The 12,160-nt window shown below is 38.9% G+C and overlaps 1 protein-coding gene across 1 annotated transcript; it reads right to left on the bottom strand.

Moving 5' to 3' along the window:
• Positions 1-27: 27 nt before the first annotated feature.
• On the bottom strand, positions 28-11,815 carry kcnj13 (potassium inwardly rectifying channel subfamily J member 13). The gene is made up of 3 exons (XM_084950264.1): positions 11,576-11,815; positions 5,969-6,516; positions 28-3,132 (listed from the first exon to the last, which is right to left on the bottom strand). The coding sequence occupies exons 2-3, from the start codon at positions 6,483-6,485 to the stop codon at positions 2,558-2,560; spliced, it is 1,092 nt and encodes a 363-aa protein (XP_084806390.1). The 5' UTR covers positions 6,486-6,516; positions 11,576-11,815; the 3' UTR covers positions 28-2,557.
• Positions 11,816-12,160: the final 345 nt, after the last annotated feature.

The raw sequence follows: 12,160 nt of genomic DNA, 5'->3' as shown, positions 1-12,160 counted from the left end.
GGAATTTGGTACCATGTCTTGACAGTGTTCTTTTTTTTTTTTTTTTTTATCTTTGAACAAGGGAAATAACACCAAACAAACATTTAGGTTTCTGTTGCAATGTTTGGTTCTTCAACACTTTTTTTTTTTTTTGTCACAAAAAGACCTTACTACGATCTTCCAGGGAGTAGCATTGCCAAAACAATCTGCAGTTGTCATGGGCATGTTAATCTAGAAGCTAAATTTAAGAAGTCTGAACTTCACAGTTTGTTTAGAAAATATTTATTTCCTGTAATGTACACTGTACAAAGGCACATACACATTTGAAGGAACATTTCTTCACTTTAGTCTGAAGTCACTACATGATTTCTTTTATAATATACCATATAGATAACACATAGATTCTCATTCAATGAACAGCCTTAAAAGAGAAAACTATTCTAAATGCAAAATTTTGCTATTCTACCTACTAGCTTTCTTTGCTTAATATAAAAACATTTAATATTGGAAAAAATGAAAATTATTCATTTTTGTATTTGCATAATGATTGAGACAATTATCTTTCAAAATAAAAGGTTTAATCCATAGACCAATCAGCAGTCAGTATCATTCTATCAATTACTACTGAGCCATATGCCAAGCAGGTAAGTCTAATGTTACACAGTTAACTTTACATCATGAGTGTCTTTGTTCTAATGGGATTCCAGAGATTATCCATAGCAGCTTACCATAACAACCATCTGATGTTATGTTGTGATTGTCAGCTCATGCTGCTAGTCTACAGTACCGTCAGTTCTGTTGCTAGACCATAAGAATTAACAACATGAATGCCAGAGAAGAGTTTCTTAATTTTGTCCCTAGCTTTACTGTCTGCACTTCCAGTACTGCTGCTGCACCTGTGAATTTTATATTGCTAGTCATCTCCTTTTTTTTTTTTTTTTTTTTTTTTTTTTTGCTCCTTTTGCTCCTTTTTTTCTGTCATATATAAATTAAAGTTAACAGTCACCAAAGTTGAATCTGAACTTTGAATACTCACATAGGTTAAGGATAGGAAAAGTTGTCAAACATTACCCTCTTTTTCTCATCATTTTTCTTCAGTCACTGTTACACCATCTACCCTGTTTCACAGCCCATGGCTTTACAAGATCACACAGACTTAGCCTGTTGGCAGGATAACTCTATGGAAGAAAGAGAGATGAGTCTAAATTTGTCATTGTCACTGTGAGCATGCTTGCAAATGTTAATGCAGATCACTGTACTTATTGTTATCCTGACCTTTTCACTTTTTAATAACATGTACATTTTGTGAGTGCTGCTTTTATAGCTTTGCTCTCAAATGTATTTTTGCTAGAAAACTAATTCTATTTAATTTGATAATAAGGGTAAATAAGGAATTCTATAACCTCTATAAATAGGTAATGTAGTGTTGCCACTGGGCACTCACAGGCAAGGATGACAACATGCAAACTCTTGATTCAAACCCAGAATATTCCTACTGGCCACTCCACCACTGTGTCACGTTCTGGATCATTCAGTTGTCATGTACTGTATTGCTTGTTGTAGCTGGGAACTGTAAGTTTATTCTGGCCTGCAACTGTTTATGTCTGGTCCCAGTCAAGTAATATTCATACGTTATTCCTGTTAAGTCTATCGGAACCTACCCTTTAGCTAGCTTAAGTCAGTAATTTCTCAAAGCAGGTATTACATTTGAACATGGTACATCTGAATTTCTACACAGTAAATTGCTTACTTGGAATATCTTATCCTTGTATGAGAAGCGTGAAAATTTAGTTGATACAAAATGCAATCAAACTGCTCCATGGCTCCCCAAAAGAAAAAGGAAAAACCTAGAATAGATTTAAATTTTGGCTCCTGTGTACTTCTAACCATGGATTTTTCACAATCATTCTTTAAACACAGCAATTCTGCAATTTTTATTTGATTTTGGAGAAAAGAATTAACCAAATCTGGCAAGATGTGCAGGTGGTGAGTAGCAACTGTCTGTTAGTGTGGTTAAAAATACAGTAATGGGGCAAGCATGACAGTGAAACTGCAGTAGCACTCAAGTGCTGTCGATAAGGTGATGCCTAAATATAAATTGTGTATTTTCATGAGCTGAGTGACCAAACTTTTTGATCGTACCTTGTAAGTTTGAAGTGTGATAACAGAACAGTTTAGACTGTTCTTATTCAGTCATGTAAATTCTTCTATGATCCTTGCATTTTCATCATCTTGAATTACTTTTCCTTAAGTATTAAATGTTCAAACACACACATCTCCCTATACCCCACTCCGCGCACATTCTTCCATCCTTGCTAGTCAGTCATTTTAACTAATACAACTGCCAGTAGTTACTGGTTCCCCTGCTTTGAGCACTGAGGACTTGAAGTGATTTGAGGGAGGAGGTGAGGGAGCCTGCAGCAGTACTTATATATATCTGGCATACATTTGAATTTTTATAATGTTGAATCATAAATTCAAATTTACCAAATTCAATCAAATACCTCCTGACAACAAATATATCTGCCTCCACTTGCATATTCTCTCGGTCTCTTTGAGAATCTTCCCTTCAGCATTCTTACTCCATCCTCTCATTGCCATCACCGTTGATCTGCACCACACAGTCCTTGTTCATAGGCTCTTTTGAATGGGCTGTATCAAAGTGCTGGTTGCTCACTGTGTACCTTCCACAGGCATCCAAACCCAAAGCAGGGACAAAGCGGCGGTCAAACTGGATTTCTTGGCGCAGATAAGAGGTCCTCTTCTGGCAAGTGTCACCAGTTCCCTCCTGCAAGGCTGATAGGAAGACAACTAACTCAAAGTGGGTTGATGAACCCTCACACAGGACAGGATAGAGGGGGCTCCGACGGTCCAGGGGGTGGTAAAAGGTGAGTGGGAAAATGAAGAAGGGGCATGGCTGCTGGCCCAAATGGTCCAAATAGAAGTCCAATGAAGTCTGGTGCAGAGCTTGGCCTTCATGCTCCTCATATAGCACAGCACTCACCTTTACATCCACCAGAGGCCGCTGCAGCAGATTGGTGACTCGAAGCATGAGGCACGTCTGACCCAGGTGTTGGCCCACCACTGCCTGGTGGCTGAATTGTATGGCTCCTGCTCGCTTCTGGGGGCGGGCAATCTTGGCTACAAATGCACCTGAAAGTTAAGACGAAGTCTTGTTCATGTTGTTTTTTTAGCAAGTTAATCACATTTTTTAGTAATGTTTCTTTGTACTAAACCATAGCACAGGAAATATTTTTCTCAAGCATCATGGAAAACCCCCCACAAAATGAGTAGTTAATAGTAATGGTTGCAGCATATGACCAAAGAACATGAAAACATGAAGTGCCATTAAGCTGAAAACTTTTTCTCAAATTATTATGAAATTATTTTAAACCTCTGCATATAAAAAGGATTATAATTCCTAAACACCTAATGTAATACTTTTGCTAAATGCTTTAAACCTCTCCACAAATCGCTACCTTATTATGGTGGAGGGGGTTTTGTGTTCCAGGGATACCAGGGGCTATGTTGTCTGAGGCTTTTTGTCCCCTGGTAGGGTCTCCCAATGCAAATTGGTCCTGGGTGATGGACCAGACAAAGACCAATAAAAAAAAAACCCTATGAACAGAAGATTGAGGGAACCATTTACCCTGTGCAGGATAGGGTTAACCAAGACCCTGCCCTGGAGCCAGCCCCGGGGAGGGTGTCCGAGGGCAAACGTCTGATGGCCGGGCCTTAGTCCATGGAGCTCATTTGGGCACAGCCCAAAAAATGAACATGGGCCCACCTTCCTGTAGGCATACCATCCCCACATTGCGCTGCAGGGCTCGGGTGCAATGTGTGCTAGGTAGAGGCCAAGGTCAGAGACCAATCCCAGGCTACCAAGACTAGCAACTGGGACACGGAATGTCACCTCTCTGGTGGGGAACGAGCCTGAGTTAATGTGTATCGTCTGTTCTTATAAGAATGACGGCCTTCTTGGAGTCCCTGGACAGGGTGCTTGAGGGTGTGCTCTATCTGGGGGCTCTGTCATCCTACTGGGAGACTCCAACGCTCATGTGGGCAATGACAGTGAGATCTGGAGGGGCGTGAGTGGCAGGAATGACCTGCCGTATCTGAAACAAAGTGGTGTTGTGTTACTGGACTTCTGTACAAACCACAGTTTGTCCATAACAAACACCATGTTCGAACATACAGGTGTCCATAAGTGCACTTGGCACCAGGACCCTCTAAGCAACATGTTGATGATTAATTTTGTAATCATATCATCAGATGTGTGGCCTTATGTTCTGGACACTCGATAAAGAGAGGTGCTGAAGTGTCAACTGATCACCACCTGGTGGTGAGTTGGATCAGGTGGCGGGGCAGGATGCTGGACAGATCTGGCGTGCCTAAACCTATAGTGAGGGTTCACAGGGAACACCTGACACAGTTCCCAGTCCTTCAACTCCCACCTCCAGCAGAGCTTCGACAGTGAGTCCAAATGCACTCAGCACCTCAATTGCTGAAACTGCTGCACTGAGCTGTGGCCACAAGGTGGTTGGTGCCTGCCGTGGTGGTAACCCCCGAACCAGATGGTGAAGGGAACCGTTAGGCTGAAGAAGCAAAAATGTAAAAATATGTAATGTCCAAAATGTTATGGTCCTAACTGTATGGAGAGGCAGACAACTACAGCAAGTTCATATAGAAATTGGGGAATTGTATGTCTGATAGAAAAGGTTTAGACTTTTGAAAAACATATAATATTTCTGCTTTTTTTTCAGTAGTAAAACAGAAACAAAAGGTAATAGACAATGGAAAGACTAAAAGTAAAATACAAGCACTTGGATAAACATCATTACTTTCCTCACTTGTTCTGAGGGTGTGCATTGTCATCAGATAAATGCACATTTCTGATTTCTATATAGCAAAGGCAGTGATCATGATAGTGGAAACAATTTTAGACCAAAGAATGATGTTTAAACTTCAAAATATCTTTTAAAATTTTAGAAGCACAACTGTATTCTTAAAGTGCCCTATTTTTACATTACTGTACTAAATGTGTCTCAAATCACAGGAGAATAACTTAAAATATATGACTATTTCTTAAGCCTCTTACACTGTGCACTGCTTTTGGTTCATCTATTAATGGTAAACTGGTCATTTTTCAATGAAAAGTTGGAGCAGTGTTACTGGGTTGGACCTGGTAACACTCACACATCAGTAAAGTAAAGTGTGGTTTGATCTGTGAATTTTTGTGAGGAGCAGCGTAATGTTTGAATAAAGCTTGAAAAAGGTTCAGACAAAAGATGCCAGTGTCCAAGATAGAATAGCATTTCTATGGGATGAAGTCAACAATATTACATATCTAATTTTCTGGCTACCTAGAAATATATTCATGGGATTTATCTCTGGAAGTGCAATACCTGGAGTATTCCAGCAGGTGTCACATTTTTTTTAGCCTCAGAAGCTTTAAAACTGCAATCTCTGTTCTGCCTCATGAGGTTGGAATCCTATAGCTTTTTTTCTTATCTCAGGATTAATGAAACAGATCTTATAACATGTTGTATTATAAGATATTTGTTTAATTAATCTTTAGATCTTTTGTTGTGCCATAAGATCTAGTTTTCCACTTCAAATGTTTATGATTAGGATGTGGATAGGTGTTTTGGAGATTACTGGTTTGATTTAAGCACTGACTGAGACTGGCAACCTGTCTGGGGTGTATTTTGTCTCTTGCCCAGATTCACAAAGTCTGCTGTGAAAGGTTCCAGCCTATGAAAAAATGTCAACATGAGCAATTTCACAAAGAAATGATAGTATGATTCATTTAGTATGATTTACACGTTTTCCTTTAGACTTTGGGCTACCACTAAAACACCTTCTATTGTGAACATGTAAATGTCAACTCAGTGTGGTAGTTATTTTCTGTTATGTTTCCCAAATAGTAAATTAAACTTAAGACTGAGAATTGTCTTAGAATAATTGATGTTTTGATGGAGAGATGTACCTGTGATAAATGCTTCCAGCATGAGCCCAAGCAGCATCTGTACAGCCAACAGTGCTATAGCACTGGGGCAGTCTCCACTGGGGAACATAGTGCCATAGCCGATGGTTAGCTGAGTCTCCAGGGAGAAGGAAAATGCAGCAGTGAAGCTTGTAATGTGCTTTACACAGAGCACATGCCCCTGTGGGGGCGCATCATGATCCTGCACAGCAAGGTCCCCATTTAGGTGTGCCAGCAAGTACCACAGACAGGCAAACAACAGCCAGTGGGCCAGGAAGGAGGTGCAGAAGGCCAGGAGGACCCATCTCCAGCGCAGACTCACCAACAATCCCCACACATCCTGCAGGGCCAACAGCCAGGCTCTGCGTAAAGTCTCATGCCATGAGCCCGAAGAACACACAGTGGGGCGAAGTGCACAGTGTCCATCTTTGGTGATCAGACGCTGGTGAGGTGGAGCGGACAGGAGAGGTGATGAGGAAGCCTTGCCACCCAGAACACTGCTGTTCGATTTGGTTGTCATGCTTATGGGCAAAGTGAAGGTGATGATGATCCTGAAATGAAATAACAGGGGAGCTGACTAACATAAATGATCAGTAATTATCCATACAACTTTTATCAGCATTTTTCCCATACAAAAATAGATGTAAAGAAAAAAAGAGCTAGAAGTTAGTCACACTGTGGTATGAAATTTGCCCATGTATGGAAAAGAGGTGGGGGTGGGGGCTTTGTGATCTGTGGGTAAATTATTAGATAGCTCGCAATAGCTTCTCAAGTTCCTGTTTTCTCTCTACATACTTCTTGTGACTGCTGTTTTGAATCGCATCATTTTGCTGAATAATTTCAGCTTGGTTAAAAGGACAATAAGTTCAGGTTATTCACTCCTGTCTCTTTTCTCCAGTAAATGAGCACAGAGAGCAGTTCCTACAATCTAAAGATTATAACTGTAATTAGAATTTAGTTGAAAAAAGGTCTTGATGCACTGCTGCCTGTAAGTTGGTGGATTCTTTTAGCTATGCTAAGCTAACCGATCGATCGATCGATCTATCGATCTATCGATCTATCTATCTGACAAATACATTTTCACTGGAACTCTCACTTGATGCAAGTGTGGCAAGCTATCATTAAACTGAAAAAACAAAATAAACCTATCAGTGAGATCCCAGGAAGTATATTCTGTTCATCTCAACATAACCCTTTCAGTGGGAGAACTTCTTCAGTCTCAGCTGAGTTCAGGTTTCGCCTGCCTTATAAATAGTACCGAAACTAGAACCAGGTGTAAATAAACTTCAGGACAGTTGTGCCGTCCACTTAGGTGGAGTTTGTTTGTTTTCCCCCATGTATAATTCACAACAATCCTCCTGGTACTTAAACCTATACACTATTACTCTGTTTTTACCGGAGACCCAGTTCTTAAGGTGGACCAATTTTGGTGTAGTGTGTTTAGGCAGACAGAGAAAATACGTCTGAGATGTTCTGTTACTCCTGACACATAAGGAATCACAAAAGACTGCTTAGGAGGCAATTGTCCTTCTCTCCTGGATTGCTTGAAGCATTCTTAAGGTGTCTTCCCAGCTTTGACAAATCTCCAGCTTGGATAACTACATTTACTCAGGGCCTTTTTGATATGTTGTTGTTCTGCTTCCTTGGCAGCTGTGTCTGTTTGGATGGTGTTCACTATCTGTTGTGGCATCCTTATGACACGTAGTGTGTTCTCCAGTGGATAAGTGATAAGAGTCAAATCTTAAATATTGATTATCTACTAATCGGAAGGTTGGTGGTTTGATTCCAGGCTGCTCCAATCTGCAAGTCAAATATCCTTGGGCAAGATACTAACCCCAACTTATCCTCTGCTTTCTGCATGCACTGGAGTATAAATGTGTGTGAATGCTAGATAGAAAGAACTTCAGCATAGCAGAAGTGCTTGTATGAATGGGTGAATGAGCCAAGTTGTATAAACTGCTCTGAGTACTCAGGTAGAGTAGAAAAGTGCTACTAGGATCTGGGTACACTGGTTTAAAAAAAAGTCAGTGTCTACTGTACACTTTCAAATGTTTACCCATTAACGATGGAATTTTCACAGTCTAACTCCTTTCATATCCTCTCTGGTGTTTGTCTATTAAGTTAATGTGATTATTGAATTGTGGCACGTCCTGATTTTCTCCCAGGTGTCATTCACATACCTGAACCAAAGGGTTTAGGAAAGGACTGCCTAAAGTTGGTACATGAGTATGAACAAACATAAGATGGCAGACTACAGGAACCACCTGAGATGCAGCTTCAGATGCAGAGAGTCAGCTGCTAAACGAACTGGTAAGGCATTTTTACAATGTTACAACTCAGGGACAATATCAACTCTGTTTCACAACTTCAGGAATGGAAATAAAGAGGGTTTATAACAATTTAAACCACTGGTTTGCCAGAGTAGGCATAAGGCTTTTCTGTCTGGAAACAAGAAGACTCTTTTAGATGTTTTCTGGCAAATGATTTACTTGTACCAGAATGGTGGGAAGAAAGAACATCTAACTTTCTGTCTGTCTGTCTGTCTGTCTGTCTTTAATGCAATAATGCACAACTTTGTGATTAATATTAACTATAGCAGATATATTTGCAGGCAATCCTCACAGGCAGAGAGCTAGTCCTGTCCTCTCCAGAGTTTCTATTTCTATGTCAATATTGTTGCCAGGAGATTAGAGCAGGTCCCAGCTGGGAATCTGTCTGAGGAACACAGCAACATGCAGAGTAGGAATGCATCTTTCATCTGCAGGGAGCTTTAAACTTACTGCACTACATGGCTCTCCACTTGTCTTGTTCACCAGTTACAATATACATTTACCACCCTTTTACGCATTTATTAAGCAACTCCCTTTTACATATAAACACATCAAAAAGATAATGCAAAAATATTTAAATACTTAATTCTCTCATACATTTCATAACTATTTAAAACACAAAGAGGAAAATAAATATGTGGTGTGGGTTGTCAGTTACTGACAAATTGAGGTAATAAGTGGAGTGGTGAATCGACTGCTGATCATTTTGTAGTTTGTCTTCGGCTGCTGGGGAAACATCAGTCTGATTAAATGAAGCCAAGCATTTACATGAGAGCCATGTGCTTGTTTCCTTGTATTTTCCTTGTAATTTCAGTCTGTAAGCTGTCACTGGATCTGCTTGTGATCACGTGAGCCATTGGAAAAAGCAGAACTGAGGCAAAACATAAGTATCAGTCACATTTCTGTGTGTTCAGTACAGATCTGGAGTCAGCATGTAGTTAACCTAGCTTAGTATAAAGACTAAGAGCAGTTCCAAACGAGTATGCTGGCTCTATCCTGTCTAGCAAATAAGTAGCTAAGTAGTAGTGTTCTATATTGTTTGTTTAATCAGAGATGTTATAAATTATAGATGAACCACCTAAAAATCCCTAACCACAAATCTATGGAAAGTTCTATATTGCCAAAATGGTAGATCTATGCCATATACAACTGTATCCCCAAAAGCCAGAACTAAATCAAGGCGTGGAATGGTAGAAGCAATGTAGAAGTAAACATGATAAATGATTTACATATGAAAGTGTCTCTTTTCACATTTTTCTGGTGTTAAAAAAATGTGAATACTTGATACACACATTACAATTCATTGTAATAATGTTAAAGGAGTACATAGATATAGAAGTCTTTTTTTTTCTTTTTTTCTTTTCTTTTCTTTTTTTACATAAAATGCACTTTTTAAATTTCTTTTCCACATGGGGTGATTCTATACATGCATGTTTTATGTGACAGTGACCAATGATGAGTTAGGACATAATGTTAGTAGCACAAAATTAACTGCCCAAGGTGTTATGTTAAAATAGGGTTGAGTCATATGAATTAACAATAGGTACTTTGTTTTGATTATTAAGCAAACAAAAACAGAAATTAGCAAACAAAAACAAAACAAAAAAACGGGTTGTGATCACATGGACAGATAGATTCTTAGCAAATTCTAAATACATTCTTGTTTCTGCGAAAACATATGTCATTTTCAATCTCTACCATCTCTCTCTGTGGTGCTTTTGAGTACGTCTGTGAGGAGATACAATGGCGAAGGTAGGATCACTGTGGTAGCCGATGTCATGGAAAAAATGTAGATATTAAAAAACTACAAAGACTGGAGGTCAGTCTTTTGAGAAAAGACTGAGCTCCAGGAAAAAAACACTCAAGCACAGGGACAACATACCAACAGTGTGCCATTATGCTTCAGTTTAATCTAAATTCTAGCCAAAAATCAAACATAAGGTAGTTTTGTTGTAAAAAGTTGTTTGTTAGTTCTTGAATATTTTGAAAAAGAAAAATATTAATATTAAGTATTAGAATCTTATAGTTATATGCCTCCATCAATTAGTCCAACAGCAAAATTAGAGTCAGAGTTCATGAAGTAAATTGAAAGAATTCAATAGGTAGGCACCGAAGCTTAGTGTCACTGCTCCGAGTGCAATACTGCCACAATGTCTCTTACTCATTTTATGCTATGATGTTGAATAATCAGTGATTTATGGTCATAATTCTGTTTGCGTTTTTTCTGTTTTCTAAGTTGGTAACTTAGACTTGAGAATGAATTCAATGTTAGAATTTATGGTCAGTTGTCAAAGTTAATGTTTCTGTCAAAAAGAGAATTCCTCTAGACATTTAGGAGACGAAATATAAGGCCCACAGCTGAAGTCAGTTTTGTACTTATATATATTGTATGTATTTATATGCAAAATATTTTAAATAACTTAATTTAGGTGATTATGGTGTTGCTCCATTTCTCCACACTGGTATTCATAGGGCATTGTGTTCACTTAAAAACAAATTTGTAAGAACTACAGACACAGACTGGCAGATGCAGTTTGCCTGTGAACCACCAAACTTTCAAAACAGACACTACCTTGAATATTTTATACATAGCAGTTGTGGTGTCATGTTTGTAAAAACACTAGATGAAGCTATCTCTGTAAAGTTCATTAATGTACTATGTAAATACTGCTGTTTAATGCAGTATGCAGTCTGTATGAGTTCAGTTTTTCTGACCTCATAGAGATTTCTGTTATTTATACTACAGCCTCGTTTTTGTACGATGATGTATGATGAACACTTTGTGTAACTGCTTTACTTACTTTACTCTAACTAATGGAAGTTATTTACTCTAAGTAACAGAAATTTTGCCTGATAGTGCCTCGAAAGTTTTTTGGTATCTTTGTTAATGTAAAAGGAAGTAGACTAGTTAGTGGAAATAAGTGCTTATTGCCAGCTCAGTGGGGTGCACCTAGGTTTATATAACAATCAGGCTGCAGCTGTTCACTTCTTGTATTTGAACAAGCAAGTCTAAATACAAATATGAGATGAGTGATCATCTACATCACTGTAGCAATCATTAGTCTACTACATCTATTACAATTATCAGAGCCCACAAATTTCACTGATGTTACCCGACCAATCCTGTTTTTTATTACAAAGTCAACAAGTTAGATTAAAATAAGGGCACTTCAAAGGTTCCGCAGGACTGATGAGGTTGATCAGCTGATAACTAATCGCTCACTATCCATGTAGCAGTGTTTCAAGTCTGTCAGCATCACACGCATAAGGTTTTACTTACCTATTACTGTAGTCAGGGCTACACCTGGGCCCTATGACCTTTTCACCTTAGAGCTGATCTGAGGTCTGACAAGTGGGAAAAGTGGCTGAAGCAAATAGAGAGACTGTGCTGTTAGATCCTCGGAAGATGAGGTTTACTATCCAAGAAATCCTTAGCAGAAAGTGTCACTCCAGAGAAGTTTTTCAGTGTGGGAGTGGGACTGAGCACAGCTCCTCTGATCTGCAGCTTCCAGCTCTGGGGTGAGGATGATTCAGTTGGTCACATTACTCTGCATGGAGCCTATTAGTGTTCCCGGAAGACAGAAGATGGGGGAAGGGGGAAAGAACAACACCTTGTCACAGTTCATTCAAAGAACTGCTTAGTGCTGGCTGATGTTCTGCAGCTGTGAAAAATTGAGTTTGCTGCTGGGGGGCATATATGTATGTGCATATATGTCCCAGTATTTCCTATCTGTTAATATCTGTTTGTGAATATACGTTTTACTTATTTGCTTATATATCTATTAATTTTATGGTAACTTAATTATGTATAAATATGTTTTGAATTGATTTTCTATATCTCAACTCTTAATGGAGGAATTAGCAC

The sequence above is a fragment of the Perissodus microlepis genome, chromosome 14 (assembly GCF_051167445.1).
Source record: "Perissodus microlepis isolate ML-2025 ecotype Zambia chromosome 14, ASM5116744v1, whole genome shotgun sequence".
NCBI lineage: Eukaryota > Metazoa > Chordata > Actinopteri > Cichliformes > Cichlidae > Perissodus > Perissodus microlepis.
Note: the sequence above shows the minus strand (reverse complement) of the source record. Positions and strands in the feature narration are given on the sequence as shown.

Excerpts from the sequence above, each read along its gene's own strand:
- kcnj13 (XM_084950264.1), bottom strand. The coding sequence starts at position 6,485 with ATGACAACCAAATCGAACAGCAGTGTTCTGGGTGGCAAGGCTTCCTCA. Across the intron at positions 3,133-5,968 it reads GCTGGAAGCATTTATCACAG|GTGCATTTGTAGCCAAGATT; the intron begins GTACATCTCTCC and ends CTTAACTTTCAG.